The sequence below is a fragment of the Peromyscus leucopus genome, chromosome 7, assembly GCF_004664715.2.
Source record: "Peromyscus leucopus breed LL Stock chromosome 7, UCI_PerLeu_2.1, whole genome shotgun sequence".
Classification (NCBI taxonomy): Eukaryota; Metazoa; Chordata; class Mammalia; order Rodentia; family Cricetidae; genus Peromyscus; species Peromyscus leucopus.
This window is the reverse complement of record NC_051069.1, coordinates 96,683,136-96,702,111: the sequence shown is the minus strand read 5'-3', so window position 1 is coordinate 96,702,111 and position 18,976 is coordinate 96,683,136. Positions and strand designations below refer to the sequence as shown.

Here is an 18,976-nt window from a genome sequence, read left to right as displayed (position 1 = left end):
GGAAATGATTAGGAAAGGAGTAGAGAAAAATGGATCCAGCCTGAATGCTGGGGTTATCAGGATATATCACCACACTTTTTCTTTTTCTTTCTTTTTTTTTTTTTTTTTTTTTTTTTGAGACTTGGTCTCATTATGTAGCTCTGGCTATCCTGGAATTTGATATGTAGCCTGCCTGCCTCTGCCCACAAGTGCTAGGATTAAAGGCCTGCACCACCACTCCCTTTTTAAAAAATAATTATTTTTACTTTATGTGTATGAATGTTTTCTTGCATGTATATAAGTGCACCCTATGTATGCAGTGCCTGCAGAGGCCAAAAGAAGGTGTTGGAACCCTGGGAACCGGAGTTATAGACAGTTGTGAGTCACCATGAGGGTGCTGGGAAATAAACCCAGGTCCTCTGCAAGAACAGTGGGTTTTCTTAACTCCTGAGCCATTTCTCCAGCCACTGTTTTTATTTATTTAGTCTCAATAGCTCAGGCTTGACCAGACTTTGTTATGTAGCCTAAGATGACCTTGAACTCTTCATCTACCTTCTTCTGCTTCAAGTGCTAGAATGAGGCATCTGCCAACCCGCCTGATTTAAGGTGTAGCTTTGTTTTATAGGCCTACTTCAAACTCCTGGACTCTAGTGATCCTTTTTGTCTCATCAGCCTTGTTGGCTAGGACTAGAGACAAGCACCACCATACTCAGTCTCTAGTCTAGGAGGTATTTTTTAAAAAGTAGTATTTGCAGTCTTAAATGTATTTGAGTTTTTGCCAGGTATGGTGGCATCCATCTTTGATCTCAGCATTCCAGAAGCAAAGGCAGGAGGATTTCTGTGAATTCGAGGCCAACCTGGTCTGTTATGAGTTTTAGTACAACCATTCAGAGACCCTGTATTTTTTTATTAAAAAAAATTTTAGTTTGTAAAATTTTTTTTTCAAATATATAAAATTATATTTTAAAATTATAAATTTTCAAGCCGGGCGGTGGTGGCTCACGCCTTTAGTCCCAGCACTCGGGAGGCAGAGGCAGGCGGATCTCTAGTGAGTTCGAGGCCAGCCTGGTCTACCAAGTGAGTTCCAGGAAAGGTGCAAAACTGCACAGAGAAACCCTGTCTCGAAAAACCAAAAAAAAAAAAAAAAAAAAAAAAAAAAAAAAAAAAAAAAAAAATTATAAATTTTCAAAGAACATTACACACAGTAAGCCCTGAGAAACCTTAGAAGGCCCAACTTATTTCAGTCTCACTAAATGATTTTCTGCCTTTTCTCTCTTTAAATCAAACAAGAAAGAATTAGTCAGGTTATGTTATATTGTACTGTATGCTACAGAAATTCCTGGCAACTATAGAGGCTATGTGTGAATTGATGGGTAAATGGTATTATATTATTGGCATGTGTTTATTCAGCCTCAAAGTGAATTAGCATGTGTGTGCAACTCTAGAAGTAGAGCACTGAACAGTGAGTGGGCCAAGTTAATTTTTTTTTTTAAAGATTTATTTATTTATTATGTATACAGTGTTCTGTCTGCATATATACCTGCAGGTCAGAAGAGGGCACCAGATCTCATTATGGATGGTTGTGAGCCACCATGTGGTTGCTAGGAATTGAACTCATGACCTCTGGAAGAACAGCCAGTGCTCTTAACCTCTGAGCCATCTCTCCAGCCCTGGGCCAAGTTAATTTTAATTTCTAAAAACATGCACTGAGAGTGAAGTTCCTTTCCTTTTGTTTTGGTGCTGGTCTTTGGACCTACCTCGGGATATTGCATCCTAGGTACATGCTCTACTCTTACATTTCTGGGATAGTGTTTTCTGTTTCATTATTTATAACAATATAAATCACTTAAAACTGTATTTATAATAAAAACATTTCAGCCAGATGTGGTGGCACATGCCTTTAATTCCAGCACTAGGGAGGCAGAGGCAAGGAGGATTTCTGAGTTTGAGGCCAGCCTGAGCTTCATCAGGCTTCATAGTGAGACCCTGTCTCAAACAAAACAAGACAAAAAAGAAACTGAAACAAGCAAAAGTGAAAATGTGCCCTTTGAGGGGATTGGGGAGCACGAGTCTCACTATTCGGCCCTGGCTCTCCTGGAATTCACTATGTAGAATGTGGATGGCCTTGAACTCAGAGAGATCCATTTTTTCTGCCTCTTGGTGTTGGAATTAAAGATGTTTAACACCATGCCCAGCCCCTTTTGTCTTTTGAACTAATATGAAACCCTAGAAACACTTTTTTTAAATTTCAATTTTATTATTAATGTGTGTGTGCGCGCATACTTGTGACTTTGCATATTTGGAGGTCAGAAAACAATTTTGTGGCATCTCCTTTCACCATGAATACTGAGGATCAAGCTTGGATCATCAGCATTATGTGGCAAACTGGTGAGCCATCTCACCAGCCCCAGATTACTATTTTTTTAAAAAAAGTTTGACAAATGCAGTAAAAAGAAGCTTTTGGGGGTCGGAAACTTTGACAGAGGCTATTTTGAAATGGCCTCTTGCCATGCGTGGAGGTGAATACTTTTAATCCTAGCACTCAGGCAGAGGCAGGCAGAGCTCTGTGACTTTAAGACCAACCAGGGCTATATAAATGAGACCCTGTCTCAAAAACAATAAGAAAAAAAAAAAGTGTTTAGGGTCCTTTTGTGCTAGTACCAAAGCAATGGAAAAGATGTTTATAGATCATGTAATTTTTTTCTACTCATAATAAAGTGATTTTATGACCTATATAAGAAGCAGATACATTTTTCATATGCACTAGAACTCAATTCATACTGCCTTGAACTCTTAAAATACTGTTGCTAGAGCATATTTTAGAATCAGTACCATAGAGGCAGCTATGTGATCTTTAGTTCCTGATTGTGCTTTGTAATATCATAGAAGTACTGAAAGATGCTATTGCATACCAGAAACCACTCTGGTATCTGGTATGTATGTATTACAGCTAGGTGTGGTGGCTTACATCTGTATCTATAATTGCAGAACTTGGGAGGCCGAGGCAAGATTACTACAAGTTGAGGTCAGCTTGAGCTATATAGCAAGATTCTGTCTGGAAGAAAACTAAAAAAGCAAAAAAGGAGTTATCATTGCTACTTTACATATAGATAACCAAGTCCAGAAACATGTGGTTTGACTGTGATCACATGTGAGTTAGTTGTAGCTTATGTCTGTGTTCAGAACTATAAGTTACTTTTGTTGTCCAAGTAATGATACTCATTACAGTTGATGTGGCTTTGAGTGAGTACCATACTGTGCCCAGTGCTGTGCTAGGATTGGGGACACAGCAATGAAAAGAACACTTTAGTCTCTATCTGGGACCTCAGTTGTTTGGTCAGTTTGCTACAGGTGATCTTCTGTGTTGATCCTTCTCCAATTACTCTATCTTTCCTCATAGGATGAAGTGTGTTCTTGCCTTGGGAAAAAACAGATTGACAATTTTTTTTTTCTTTTATTTTCTAATTGATTGTTTTGTACACAGGGGTGGGTGGTGTGGAGGAGTGAGAATATGATTTGAATGAGATCACTGGCTTTAAAAAAAAAAAACACCTGCTCCCCTTTGACTTAATTACCACATTGAAGTAGAATGTAACTTATTCTCATCTTGACTTGTTTATTAGATTATGTTCTCTAAGGTAGGACATTATCCTCCATTGTCTTCACATAGTACCATTACTGCCAGTGTAGTGGAAATAAATTGAATAAGAAAGTTACCTAATGGTTGTTTCCCTGGACCCAAAGAACTATTCATCATCATCAGGATAAAATGACCCATGTGACCAATTTTAGATTTTGAAATAAAAACCAGTGGACTTTGCTGATACCTACCTATAATCTCAGCACTTGCGTACATTAAATCAAAAGGGTTTCTGGGGGTTTGAAGCCATTTTGGGCCATATAGTGAGTTCAAGACTAGTCTAGATAGCCTATATAGAAGATCTTGTCTCAGAAAATGAAAATAGGAAAACTGAACATTTTTTCCTTTATTTTATTTATTTATTAATTTTGTATAGTGCAGGGGAACAAATCCATGTCCTTGTCCCTTTATTTTCTTTAAATAACCAATTGATACAGATGGAAAACTAAATAAAATAGAACCATATGCAGTTTGAGAAATTTAGCCAGTAGTGATCTATATGTTTTCCTTATTTTATCTGCTCTATTATAGACCAGCAATTCTTTATTTAAGAGTTATTGGTGCTGGAGAGATGGCTCAGCAGTTTAAGAGCACTGATTGTTCTTCAGAGGATTCAGGTTCAATTCCCAGCACCCACATGGCAGCTCACAACTGTCTGCAACTCCAGTGCAGGCAAAACAGCAATGCACATGAAATAAAATAAATAAATTTGAAAAAGAGTTATTTATTTTTATTTTATTTGCATTGGTGTTTTGTCTGCATGTGTGTCTGTGTGAGGGTGTCAGATATTGGAGTTACAGACAGTTGTGAGCTGCCGTGTGGGTGCTGGGAATTGAACCCAGGTCCTCTGGAAGAGCAGCCAGTGCTCTTAACCGCTGAGCCATCTCTCCAGTGCTGCTCCCCTCCCCCCCCACACACACCAGCAATCCTTATATGCATAGTTAAAAGGAAGCAAATTAGAAATGCTCATAAAATGTCCAAGTGATGAGTTCCATTTGGACTAATTCCATTGTTCTCAGAAGGTAGTTTGACATATAAATTAGAGAACTTCTTAATTTTAATAAAACAAGTTCCTAGGCCTTTTGTTTTTTAGTCCCGTTGATAGCAATTCAGATATCTGAATCAATTCTGTTTTGATTTTTCCTAAATAAAAAAATCTCTTACCTTTTTGATATATTACTTTTCTTCTAAAAATCTGTATTTTCAAAGAAATAAAAATAGAGAAGTAGGTACTATAGAACCAAGTTCCCTACAATTTCTATCAGTGTTCTCTTATTCCTTTTTTGAGTCAGGATATCTCTAGGCCTGGCTGTCCTAGAATTCACTATGTAGACCAGGTTGGCTTCTGTACCAGGCTTTTTCTTTTGGGCCGCCAACAGGCTCCCAAATATGACACGAAGACTTAGTATTAGTTTTGAATGCTCTGCCTAGCTTGGGCTCATTTCTGGCTAGGTTTCTTTTTTTTCTTTCTTCTTTTTTTTTTCTTTTTTCTTTAACTTAAATTAACCCATTTATCTTTTGCCTTGGGCTGTATATCTTACTTTCAAGGCTTCTTGTGTCTGGCAGCCTGTCCCTCTCTATCTCCCTTGTTCTCTCCTCCTTTCTCTTATTCTTCTTCTGAGCCTGGAGTCTTCCTCCTATTTATTCTCTCTGCTTGCCAGCCCTGCCTATCCCTCTTCTGCCTAGCTATTGGCCAACAGGGTTTTTCTGTGTAGTTTTAGAGCCTGTCATGGAACTCACACTGCATACTAGGCTGACCTTGAACTCTGCCTCCTGAGTGCTGGGATTAAAGTCATGAGCCACCACCATCTGGCCTGGGTGTTCTGCTTTTTATTAGACCAATCAGATACCTTAGGTAAGCAAGGTGAAACAAATGCAGCACATCTTTACATAATTAAACAAATGTAGCATAAACAAATGTAACACACCTTTACACAGTTAATGTTCCATAGTATAAACAAATGTAACACATCTTTGCCTAGTTAAAATACTATTTCACAACAGGCCTTAAACTTAGAGATCTGCTTGCCTCTGCCTCCTGAGTGCTGGGATTAGACGCGTGAACCACAATGCCTGTCTCTATTAGTGTTTTCATGTACATTTTACATTCATAATAGTTTGCTTCTACAGACATAATACTTTTGTTTAGAGAAAAAGTTTTATTTAAATCAGATTTCAATAAAATAACAGTGACTCCCACAATCCTGATTTCTTTAAAATCCTGGAGAGATGGTTCATTGGTTAAGAGTGCTTTCATGCCTTTAAATACCAGTAGGGAGTTCCAGGCTAGCCAGAGTTACATGGTGAGAACCTGCCTCAAAAAGAGTGCTTGTATACTTCCAGAAAACTGAAGTGCAGTTCCCACCACCCATGATGGGCACCTCATTACTGCCTGTTACTCAGCTACAGGGGATCTTATGCCCCCATGGGTGCACATGAATACATTCAAACACACAAAAAGAAAAGAGATAAAATCTATAATCTTAATCCCCCTTTTACATTTCACAGTTGGCGTATCTATTCTAGAATTGTTGAAGGTTAACAATAGTCTCTTAAATAGGAAACTCATCTAGGTTTATGTTAATTGAGGTTTTATAGATAAGTGTGAAAAATGCTACCTATTGCAGACAAAATATTTGTTAAAAAAGGTGGGCTTGCCCCTTGCCACCTACTGCACCTACTGACTCCTGGGGTCACAAGAGTGGGAGAGCTGACCCTGCCCCTCACCAGCTGCAGCACTTGGGAGAGCAGGTCTTGCATCTCACCTGGGCAGCACAATAGAACTGACCCCATTGATGGGGGCCCAGGTGATCTGGCCCACGAATGTGCCTTGGGAAATCTGACCCCACTCCCAACTAGAATGGTGCACTGGGCAAGGGAGAGCTGGCTCTGAGGTCATGAGAGTGTGAGAGTTGGTCCTGCCCATCACCAGCTGCAGCACTAGGGCAGAGTGGGCCCTACACAATATCGCTGACCCTGTTGGTGGGGGCACAGGTGAGCGGAACAGGGTGGGGGGGATGAGAGCAGGAGAACTGACTCTGCCCCCTTGTCTGCCATGTGGTGGCATGGGTGAGGGAAAGATGCAAGGGCATTGTATCTTGCATGGGCAAAACAGTAGAGCTGGCCCTGGTAATATGAGTATGGGTGAGCTGGCCTGAGGGCATGAGAACAGAACTAGCACCGCTCCTTGCTGCCTGTTGCAGTGGGTGAGCTGACCGGGGCAGTGGTGGATAACTTGCTCACGTGGTGTTGATGAGGGGAAACTGGAAGACTGACCAACCCAGCTAACACCCAGGTCCAGAACCAGGGCTATGAGTTGGCCCACTCCAATGTCCACTTCTATGAACTGCTCCAGCATGTGAAGGGGCCAGACCTACAGATCCAAAGCTGCAGGATTTCCATGACACAAAGTAACAATAGGATATCCAAGAGGAGTCCCAGTGAGGGCCCAGTAAGAGGGTGTAGCAGAAGCCAGAGGCCTCAAACCAGACTCATTGCAGTGTACACTTACAAGTAAAGATGTATGGACTAAAGCACAGCTTCCATGAGGAGACTTTTTCCCCCTTTTTCTTTCTCTTTTTGTGTGTTTGTTTTGGTTTTCTTTAAAATTTTATTTTGAGGGGTGTTACAAGGGCAGAGGGCAGATATGACAGGATGGGAAGATGAATGGGATTGGGATGTATGATGTGAAATTCACAAAGAATCAATAAAAAGGTCTAAAAGAAAAAAAAGGCCTGTACCCTGACAGTCTGACTGTAAACTGACAGTTGACTTAAACAATCTGGGATTGTTTTGTTAGCATTGTAGAATCAAGCCTTGCAGGGATGGAGACAAAAGAGTTAGTTTTGGGTTTGGTTGGATATTCCTTATCAGGTCTTTGTTTCTGTACCGTATTCCTCTTTAACTACCTAATTAAATTTAATAGATACTTTTTGGTAACTAAATGATTAATGAAGATGATAAGATTTGAAATTTTACATTTACTTAATGTGTGTATATGAACTGTGACAAGGGTGTGTCACAATGCTTGTGTGGAGGTCAGAGGACAGCTTGGAGGAACTTGGTTCTCTCCTTCCACCATGTGAGTCCTGGGGGTCAAATTCAGATCTTACTAGGCAAGATCTGAAAGTGTTACCTTTTTTAGATGTTCTTTCCCCTATTCTGTTCTTATCCTTCTTAGCTGCCTAAAAAAAGCATAAGGAATATTTATATTTCTAGAAGATCTGTGAATTTAGATTAGAAAATGTTGTCAGGTATGCTTTTTTTAATAGTCATATGAATAAGTACAAAGACCCTTTAGCCTACCAAGATGGCTTCCTGAAAACCAACATTAAATAAAAAGGTAATAAAATAGATGTTTTGTTACTTCCTTTGGTAAAAATCTATTTGTGGAATTGTTAACAGTATTTACCATCTTGAGTCCAAGTAATTTTGAATACAGGATTCATTGTTGGGTTTCAGAATGTTACTTCTCTAGGTAAAGTAATCTTCTATGACTACTAAAACTTTTCCTGTGAATTGTCAGATCACCATAATTGTAAAATTTGGGAAATAAGAAAATCCCAGGTTATTCCATTATAGCAATACAATCATTTTAATTGTTTTCTATACAATTGTATTGCATCAATTCATTTTCAGATTTTTGTATAATCATCTGTGGTTGCTTGAATCCTGCCTCCCTCCCCTACATTCTGTATCCTGTTTTCCTTTTCATTGAATCATCATGGAGGTGGGGATGAGACTTGGCTAAGGCTTCATTTGGTTTCTGATTCCGAGTTTCTCTGAGTGTGAGCATTTACTGTGCTGGCTGTGCTTCTGTTATTTAAAGTGATATATTTTTCATACATTGTGGCCCTTAAATGCAAACCAACCTCTTCATCTGGTGTCAACCAAAGGAAAACTGATCTGTTGCAACGCTGGAGGAAAAACTGGCAATGTTGGATTTACCTATATTGAAAGATGGTATGTTGTTCTTCACCTTGGGCTCTCCAAGTATAATTTTGACAGTGCATGGTTTTTATCTCATATGCTGATTTTTGTCTCTAACTTCTGAGTTAGATTCAGTTTGTATTTAATTCCAATCTTCTTTTGTACAATTTACGTAATTATCCATAAGGGTGTATTCATTTTTAAAGTTTTAATTGCTATATAGTTCCATATTGTTATATAATTTTTATAGCCATCTTTTATAATAAGAATTTCTAGTTTTTGACTTTTCTGAAGAGTTGTGGGAGCCAACAGAGGCATTTATTGAGAGTGAATACTTCCTAACTTGCTTCTTTAGGCCAACTCACATTGATTCTGCTATAAATATTAAAATAGGAGTAACTATTGTGCTGCTAATTTCAGTATTTCTTAGTTATAGAAAGGACTCATTTGTCCTCAAGCATGTGGGACTCAAACTGTATTGAGGCTGAAAAAATTGAAATTAAGATTATTTATTTAAATCAATCTTGGGGTCTTGTTACAGAGCGAAAGGCTAGGGCCTAGAGACCCATGCTTGTAGTCCTAACTACTCAGGAGACTGAGATTGGAGGTTAGCCTGGGAGCCAGGTTAGAGGCACTCTCCTATAATCCCAACACTCCGTTGGTAAAAGCAGGAGAATTGCTCCAAGTTTGAGGCCACACAGGGCTACATAGCAAGACCCCTGTCTCAGAAAACTAAACTGAACTAAACAAAACAAAACAGAAATAAGTCAGCCTGGGCAGCTTAGCCTTGTCTGAGACTAAGAATACCAAGTGGTTAGCCTTGAAATTATACACATACAAGCAACACCAAATGGACTCAGCAGGTTGTATTTATAGGTTTAGGTGCTTAAATATGTAACAGTAACAAAGAAAAAGAGGCCCTGAATTTGAGTGTGAACATAAGGGTGGGGCATTCGAGAATTTGGAGGGAGGAGAGGGGAAGGGAAAATGATGTAATTGTATTTTAATTTTTAAAAAATTTTGAATAACAAGATAGGTTGGTAGGATGGCTCAGTGGGTTTGTCACCAATCCTAACAACCTCTGTGCCATCCCTGAGGTCCACATGCTAAAAGGAGAGAAAATTATTCCAAAAAGTTGAACTCTGAGCTGGGCAGTGGTGGTGCACACCTTTAATCCTAGCACTCAGGAGGTAGAGGCAGGCGGATCTCTAAGTTCTAGGCCAGCCCAATCTGTAGCTTGAGTTCCAGGACAGCCAGGGGTATACAGAGAAACCCTGTCTCAGAGAACAAAAATCAACAACAAAAAGTTGATCTCTGATTCCTACATGCATGCAAACACACACACTATAATTTTTTAAGAGTAAATAGAAGACTAAGATTAGATTGATAGCTCAGTTGTAGAAGTAGAGCTCTTATCTAGCAAGTGCCAAAGTTCAACCCTTAATACTGAAAAAAATGAAAGCGGATACAGTGTGGTGAATAGTATCCATTTGAGTCTGAACTGCTTGGATTTAAAAGGCTTAGCACTGGTATTAAAACTAAGGTGTCTTTGAGCAAATTACTTATCCTTTCTTTCTTTGTTTCCAAATAAATAAATAAATAAATAAATAAATAAATCCCCCTATAGTAGTCTTGTGGGGATTAAACCAGTATATGCAAAGGATTTTGCAATAGAACCTTTTTTGTAACAGGTACTATGTAAATATTTAGTATCATTGTCTTCTGGCAGTTTCTGAAATCTTTATGATACAGCTATAAAGTTTGAATGCAGAGAATGCTTGGAATCAAGGTTGGGTACCTTAAAGAAAAAAACTATATAGTTAAACCTTAGATATATGTTCTTTTGATAGCTAAACATTAGTGCAGAAAAAACTTGAGTGGTAGGCTTGTGAACTTCATGTGATTGTAAAGTTGATATCTACAGATGTTCATTTGTGCCTCCTATAGACTATATATTTTCCTTCCCTGTGACTTCAGTTCAAAACATGCTTATTCTCTAACAGAATATGCTTATTGTCATGATTCATCTTGTTCTTCCCACAGATTCTGTGTTTTCCTCTGGACCACAGTGTTTGCTTCTTTAAGCATAGCAAGGAAATGTAGGGCTTTGCAATCTGGTGTTAGTTATCTGTTTGTTTTTTTTATTTTGACAGTTGTGGAGAGAGTTTTGTTTTCCATACTTTTGAGAACTCCTTTGATAATGTTTTTTTTAGTGGTAATCAAAACATTCAAGAGAGCATCTGTTTGATCCATGGCTACCTCTTTCTGATTATGGACATGCTTTTGAGTATTTGCAGTAGAAATTTGGTGATAAAAGATATCTGTGTTCCTTTGTGTTAGTCTTTGGTGCTTTGAAAGGATATTTAGAACTATTTTTTAAAATGCAGAATGTCCAATGTATATTTTTATATAATGTGTATTATATATATATATAATGTCAAACTGAATTTGTTTACAAAACTTCACTTGAAAGTAATTGAATAAAAAAAATTTCCATAGTTTACAGGTTGTATACAAATATGTATACTAAAGCATTAGTATGGTGTACAGATAAGAGGAAACTGATTTTTGTGGTAAGTTTAAGCAAGTGGGAGTTGGCCAAAACTGTGAAATTAGGATAGAAAATTTTGTCTCTAGATAGGTGTGGTGGTGTACATCTTTATTCCCAGCACTCTGGAGGCAGAGGCAGGCGGATCTCGATGAATTCAATGCCAGCCTGGTCCACCCAGTGAGTTCCAGGCTAGCTAGAGTTACATGGTGAGACTCTCTCTTTAAAAAAGAAAAAAATTCTCTATCTCTCAGCCCAAGGTGTGCTAAGGTTTTTAGAAACTTTTGTGTTTTTTTTTTTTTCTGGTTATTTCCTAAACTTAAAACAAGGATATACCTTATTGTATCATTATACAACATTTTGTAGTTAAAATAGTTATCAAGTCTAAAGTCAAAGTTATTAGTATTATAAAACATTTTAGACCATTTATTCCATGTAACAAAGAATCCAGCCTATTTCACCAAATTTGGTATGTTTTTTAAGGTTTTTTATTTTTTTAAAAGAATTTAAAAGATTTATTGTTTTATGTGTTATGAATGTTTTGCCTGCATATATGTCTGTGTACCATGTATGAGGTCAGAAGAGGGCATTGCATCCTGTGGAACTGTAGTTACAGAAAGTTGAGACACCATGTGGGTCCTGGGAATCCAACCTGGGTCTTTGGGAAGAGCAAAAATATACTTGTAGTTGAGCCAACTCTCAGCCCTTATTTTATTTTTGAGAAGGGGTCTCACTATTTAGTCCAGGCTGACTTTGAATTGTAATTCTCTTGTGTCAGCTTCCTTTCTGTGAGCTTAAATGATAGGCATGTGCCACTAGGCCAACTTCTCTTTGTCTCTTGTTGGTAGCAAATTTTGAATCCAGAGCCTTATACACCACTGAGGTAAACTCTAGCCAAGTTACTTTTTTTTTTAATTCTTTTTCAAGGAAATTTCTCTCTGTAGCACTAGCTGTCCTGGAATTTGCTCTGTAAACTGTGGCTTTTGATGTCTTAATTCAATGAGTATCAGTGTCCTCTTGTTATATCTACTTTATGTTTAAAATCCACATAGATTTTACATTGTGTTCTTTCCCTCTGTTTATTTTTCATCTAAATAAATCATATCTATTTTCTTGTTCCATTTGCATTGTGTAAGTTCTAGAGGTGAGTTTCTTTATCCTGTGAGGAAAAGGAGGAAGCATGGAAGCCACATGTGGAACATTGCAGTGACAAGTGGGTTTTTGTAATCATATGGTAGCATATAGGAGCTATGAGACAGGTTAATAAATAGAGTTCAGCAGCCTGTAAATCCCATGACTTCCCAGTTTCGTGGGTCATTAGAGCCTCAGGCCTGTGCTGCAGATAATACTTTTTCAGTGTTAAGATGAAGGGCATTTTACGATGAACCTAGAGTTATTGAACATGCATTGATTACTAACAACTGCTGTCTTTCCCTTGCTTGCTCTACCATCAGCTTTTTGCATGTAAGCACAATTTTGGATCCAGCTATTCATATTTATGCTTTTATACCTTCCTCCTTTCATAAAAATTTTAGCTGGTTTTTTACTTGAGTTTGGAATGGGGGTGAGTGGTGATGGTGATGGTGGTGGCTGAAATGGTCTGTTTCCTGTCAACTGGAAGCCTACTGTGGTATTCAAATAGGATAGTTGCGCCATTCAGTCAGCACTACTCTTTGAAGGTGGTTTCTGCTTGAAGAATGGTGACTCTTAACATAGCTTTGAAATAATTGCTTCTCTTCCCTTCTCTTTGGATACATTTTTTTTTTCCAGATACTTTTCTGTTCTTGTTGGCTGTTTTCCAGAAGATTCAGCCTGTCATTAAAATGTTTTGGGTCTCACATGATCTTTCTGTGAAATTACTCAATTCTGGGTTACCCTTTCCTGATCAGCAGTGATAAGAGGGCAAAGAATCTTCTTAGTTAATAGGAAAAAAAGCCATTTAGAATGAATTTCAAACTTTAGAAGTACCCAGACTTTTTCCTTCAGTACTTTTTCTGTTTGTGGAAGCACCTTTGCCTAGTGTCGAGGAGGGAGGGGATAGATGGGAGGGTTTGTGTTTAAGGGGTTCAGAACAGGGGATATAAGTGTGTCTTTTATGTTTGCAAGGCACTAACACCACTCCCGTCTGTATTTAAATGCTGTCCCCAGGTTACGACTATGGCTATGTCTGCGTGGAGTTTTCACTCTTGGAAGATGCCATCGGATGCATGGAGGCCAACCAGGTTGCTTTATACTTCGGTCAAATGATGCTGAAAGGATATATATTTTTATATATGGGGAGGGAGGGTTTCAAATAATTTCACTTTGGAAAGGTACAAGAAAAGTCCTACCAAAAACCAGTTGTGCAAAGAAAACTTTTTTAAAAGCTGGGAAATTTTATTTAGAAGAGTTAATGTGCACAAAGTACATTTTAGGAACTAGGTTCCAGTTCCAGTTTGACCGGGTTCCAGAGACTGTACTTGGGAAATATGACAGATCTGGAGTGTTTCCCTCTGCAGTGTGATAAAGATGTGTGGGCTCCTGATGCAAATGATCCTCTATTATCTAGGCTCTCAAGGATCTGCCTGCACAGGAATTATAGGTCAATCAGTGGTCATACCCAGACGTAGGATGAAGGCCACTAATGGTGATTCCTGTGGCTCTAAGGTCCTGCCTATATGTGTTGTATTTGAAAGAATGCCATTGAGGAGAAAAGAGGAATGGATAGTTTGTATCTGTCTCATTCGTCGTTCTTTACCAGTTGGAGTTTGTGGTCAAGTCATTGGCTGCTTATAATCAGAGCCGGTGAATCTTGAGTCTGCACTTAGGTTTGAATTTTCAGGAGTTATTCAACTTTCCCCCTGGAATTGTCATCTTTGTCTAATTGAACCCTGGCTAGTAGTTTGGGAAGAAATTACTAAATAGAATCCTTCTTGTTTGTTTCTCTTGGGGAAATCAGTTTGTTTTTTCTCAAGTCCTGCAATCATGAGATGCCAGAGGCAATTTAGGGATGTAGTTTGACTGTTAGGTATCTACTATCTATACTTAGAAGCATTCGTGCATCACAAAAGAAGGTTCTGTCAAAGAGGAGTAATCATATGAAATCTCTTCTGGAACCTAGTGCTTGCTCATCAGCTTTGTTCCACTTAGCATGCATGATTACTGCTTCCATCCCCATCCCCCTTTTTTGTTGACAAGGCCTCACTACGTAGCCCTGGCCAACCTAGAACTTACAGAGCTCCATCTGCCTCTGCTTCCTGAGTGCTAAAATCAAAGGCCTGCACTACCATGCCCAGATTTACTGTTTACCTCTTCAAGGGGAAGAATTTTCCCCTATTGAAATTGAGGTAGTATTGTGGGTTGTTTGTTTATTTGTTTGTTTATTTTAAGGCATAATCTTATTCTGTAGCCCAAACTGACCTAGAATTAGTGTGTAGCCCAGGATAGATTTGAACTCTTGACAGTTCTCCTGCCTCAGCTTCTAAGTGCTGAGATTAGTTATGAGTCACTGTCTTAATTTGACAAATTAATCTGACAAAGTACCGTGACCAAAAGCAACTTCAGGATGAAAGGATTTATTTCAGCTTATAGTTCATAGTTCGTCATGAAGTTTGAAGTAGGGCAGCAATTCAGGATAGGAACCTGGAAAGCAAGAACTAAAGCAGAGACCATAAATGAATGCTGCTTACTGGCTTTAGTATCATGACTTGTGCAGCTTGCTTTATTATACCATCCAGGACTACTTACCCAAGTGTGGCATTGCCCCCAGTGAGCTGGGCCCTCTCAAATCAATCATTTAAAAAAAAAAAAAAAAGCACTACAAAATTGCCTACAGGCCAATCTTATGAAGTTTTTATTTATTTTTTTCCTCAGTTGAGTTTCCTTCTTCCCTAGGTTTGTGTCAAGTTGACAAAAAAAAAAATCAGCATAGCCAAAATACCTGTCTCTAGAGAAAGCTATTGATGTACTGTACCTTAGTAGTAGAAGAGGCACTTTCTGCTATTCAGGCACCACAGAATAACTGGATGAGGACCATATCCCTTCACTTAACAAGGTTCTTATTGCCTGTCCATCACTAAATCGATAAGTATCCATTATCAGAAATTGTGTTACTTAAAATTTTGGAGAGAAGCATGAAAGTTCTAATATATATGATTCTATCCTGACAGTCTCTCTGAAAATGAGAACACTTAAATTAATTCATAAGTAATATGTTTCTAACAATCTTTTACCATTGTCTCACTATGAGTAGTTGAAATATAAATGGGAAGACCATGTCATCTCTTTTGTTCTGTTCTTTCCTAGAGTGCCATTGCCTTTTTTGATCGCTTTTTTTGTTGTTGTTTACTGTTGTTTTAAAGACAAGTTTATAGGGCTGGAGAGATGGCTCAGTGGTTAAGTGCGCTGGCTGCTCTTCCAGAGGACTTGGGTTCAATTCCCAGCACCCACAAGGGAGTTTACAAGTTTCTATAACTCCAGTTCTAAGGGATCTGACAACCTTCACCCGCATGCACATAAAGTTTATTTAAAAAAAAAAAAAGACAAATTTTCACAATATAGAACCTGGGACTCTGCTAGACCAAGCTGGACTAGAATTGACAGAGATCCATTTATCTCTGCCTCCTGAATTAGAGGCCTGTGCCAACATGCCCAGTTTATCGGTGCTATTTTTAATCTTAAGAGTATCAACATTAGCTGAGGATATAGCTCTGTGATAGAGATACTGCCTGGCATGCACAGGGCCCTGGCTTCAATTCCTAGCACTCAAGGGGGGGGGATAATTAAAGAGATATAAAGCATTATCTTTTAATCACCTCTTCTACATCCCAACAAAAAACCCTATCTATAAAATATCTAGTCTCTTCAAGGGTATCATTCTTTATAAACAGTGCTTGTTCGTAGGCAAGTATTCTTTTGGGCCTGTGTCTGGAAAATGCTCATTTGTGCTAACAGCAGTCAAGAGAAGGTGGCTTATTAACATAAGCCTAGGAATTGTAGCCATGCTTTTGGATTCTCTAGAAGAGCTGCCAGCCTAAGTTGTGCTGGGATCAAGAAAAATGGGCCTTGGCGGTTCATGTTCCTGGAGTTGTATCCATGCCAGTGGATGTCCACACGCTTCAGAAGAGAATTTGACATTGCTGCTGCTGTTGTTGCTGCTGTTAAAGCAGTGGTGGCCACCACTGCTACTGTTTCTGGGATTACCATTTCATAATTGCTTACTACAGCTAGCACAGTGGAGACCCTGGCAGCAAAAGTAGCTACAACAGATAATTAATCTTTCATTCTTGGGCATGATAAATTTAATTCACTAGTTATATACGTTTCGATTGGCTTTGAAAATTATAAATTTATAAACTCAAGTTCCATTTGCTTTTGGGATACCATCTTACAAGGACTCCAATTTGCAGTAAAGCTCATTAAGGAAGGGAATGGTTCAGTTGCCTTTAGCCTAGTGGCTATGGGTGGGTTAGGACTTCTGTTGGTCTTTTCCGTGTCGAACACACAGATTGCAAGCCCAGTGCCACTTTGAGATCTTTGGCAGCAGTTAACTCTGCAGCTCACACAAGATTGAGCTTATATGATAATGAGTATTCAGAGACGGGTAATGCCTGGGGGGTGCTCACCAACCCAAGACAGAGCACCTGTGTGGTCTGGGCAGGCATCTCCATGACGGGTAAGGTGACCTGCTGACTTCCCACGCAACGTAAGTCAGAAGCTCATTTTTTAGTAAAAGGGGGACCGGTAGGGCCCAGGCCCCGTTTTGGGTAACTGTTGCCTTGCTTGCTGACCTTGACCTTGGTATCCTCCCTATGCTAATTCCCTGCCAGGTTCCACCCTCCTGAATGCTTAAGGGAAGTTCCTTGTCTGTGTATCCTGCATAATGGGCGTTAACAGCCTAGATGCAAGACTGTAAAACATCTATAGTGAACTTCTGCCCTCTGGGGTTCTCCCATTGTGCTGTAAACCTGTATTTAAGACCTCTTCCCTCCTTCAATAAACAGCATTCGGCATTAAAAAAAAGAGAGAGAGAGAGAAGGTGGCTTATAGATGTCCTTTCCACCCTCCTCAGCCATTCAGTCAACGGATTTAGGGTTCTCAGATCCCCTAGTGATTGAGATACCACAAAAAATTGGGAACAGAGCCATTACTCTTCTAGGTTTGAAATAGTATTGAAGATGTGGGGGTCATTATGATGTAGTGCCATGTGGTGCCTTGTTCCAAAGTACAATTAAGGTAGTCCTCTATCTGGGTATGGTTGTGTTCACCTGTAATTCCAGCACTTGGGAAGCTTAGGGTAGTAGGATTTTTAGGCCGTCCCAGGTTACATAGTAAGATTCTGCTTCAAAACAAACCTCAAAACTAGCTCTATCTTTTAGGACCTATAATCCTATACCTAGAAAGAATGGAAGGCTTATCTGGGCTGGCAAAGATAGCTCATCAAGTAAAGGCAGTTGTTGTCCAACCTGATGAACCAAGTTCAGTCCCTATGACCCCTTCATGGGGTGGAAGGAGAGAGCCAACTACAAGTTGTTCTCTGACCTCCACATGGGTGCAGTCGTGAATACCCCAAAACAAATAAATTAATTTAAAAAATACATCTTAATTTTCTTTATAGTCAACCCTATTTCCTAGATATTTATTCCTCCCATGACCATGCAATCCTCTCTTGCTGAACTGCACAGTCTTCATGATCAGATCAATATTCTTTAGTAGCCTTTCTCATATCTCAGGGCATATGTAAATCATTTTGATGGGAAAGAACTAAGATCTTCAGGGAAATAAATCCTTTGTTACTTTGGTTCAGTCCGAAGAAGGAATACAGGTTCTCCAGTCAGGTCTTAGTTCTTAGTTGATTTACCTGTGGCAAATGTTTTAACCTCCCTGGGTCTAAAATCCCACTGTTCCTAATATCTCAATGAGTCCTAGTGTGGATTTAACAAGGTCATTCATTCATGAGTGTTTTTGTGTGCTGGGATGCTGAGGATGCTACAGGGAACAAGATAGACTATATAACTTATTTTAATGGAGAAAATAGGACAAGTAAGTTGACAAAATTAAAAATAGTATAATATGTGGTAGTGCTGAGTGCTATTTAAAAATGAAGCAGACTATTGAGAACCCATGAGACAGTCATAGAAGCTTGTTGAGAAGTGATTGCATGCAAGAAGTGATTCTTGATGAATAATGTATGCAGAATTCTTAACAGAGCAACTGGCACTTGAAAGCATTTGAAATGAGATGAACATACCCTTTCTCTGTCTTCTCTTTCTACATACCAAATAATTTCTGATCATAAATCTAGGAAAATAAATTTATTTTTGTATCTGGATTTAGATTGAGGCCCTTAATGCCACAGTAATTGAGAGTCTTATGAAGGACAAGAATGCAAAGAAAGGTCTGGTTCTTTAGAGTACATAAAATGTTTTGCTTTGTTTGTTTGTTTATTTGTTTGTTTTTTAGTTTTTTTGGCACAGGATTTCTCTGTGTACCCCTGGCTGTCCTAGAACTCACTCTGTAGACCAGGTTGGCTTGGAAGTCACAAAAATATATCTGCCTCTGCCAGTTCTGGGATTAAAGGTGTGTGACACCACTGCCAGCAGAGTACATAAAATATTTATGGAAGATTGTTTCTGGCCATCTATTCTCCTTTTCCAAGTTTCACTTACAGAATTACTTAAATTGGTAGAGTCTCTGATTTGTCAGAGATCTGCTGAAAGCTTCTGAGCAGGGCCTGATTGTATCTATAGATACTTCTGAGGGTTCTATAAACTGCTTTAACTTGAGATTTTCATAACTTTTTGCTGTCTTGATAAGAAATCCCTTTATCATTGGTTGATATTTGTAAATCTAGGGGATGGAAATAAAGGAGAATTCTGCTGGCTTGCTTTGTAGAGTATGGT

At 38.8% G+C, this 18,976-nt stretch overlaps 1 protein-coding gene across 5 annotated transcripts in view; it reads left to right on the top strand.

Moving 5' to 3' along the window:
* The window catches only part of Rbm6 (RNA binding motif protein 6), a 127,376-nt gene that overhangs the window by 34,641 nt on the left and 73,759 nt on the right, over positions 1 to 18,976 (top strand). For 4 of the 5 annotated variants that reach the window (XM_028887011.1, XM_028887010.1, XM_028887008.2 and 1 more), the window contains one exon: positions 13,245 to 13,318. The exons of the other annotated variant lie outside the window; for it this stretch is intronic. In XM_028887011.1, the coding sequence (XP_028742844.1) occupies positions 13,245 to 13,318 (74 nt within the window). The remainder of the gene's footprint in view (positions 1 to 13,244; positions 13,319 to 18,976) is intronic. 5 annotated transcript variants of the gene reach the window in all.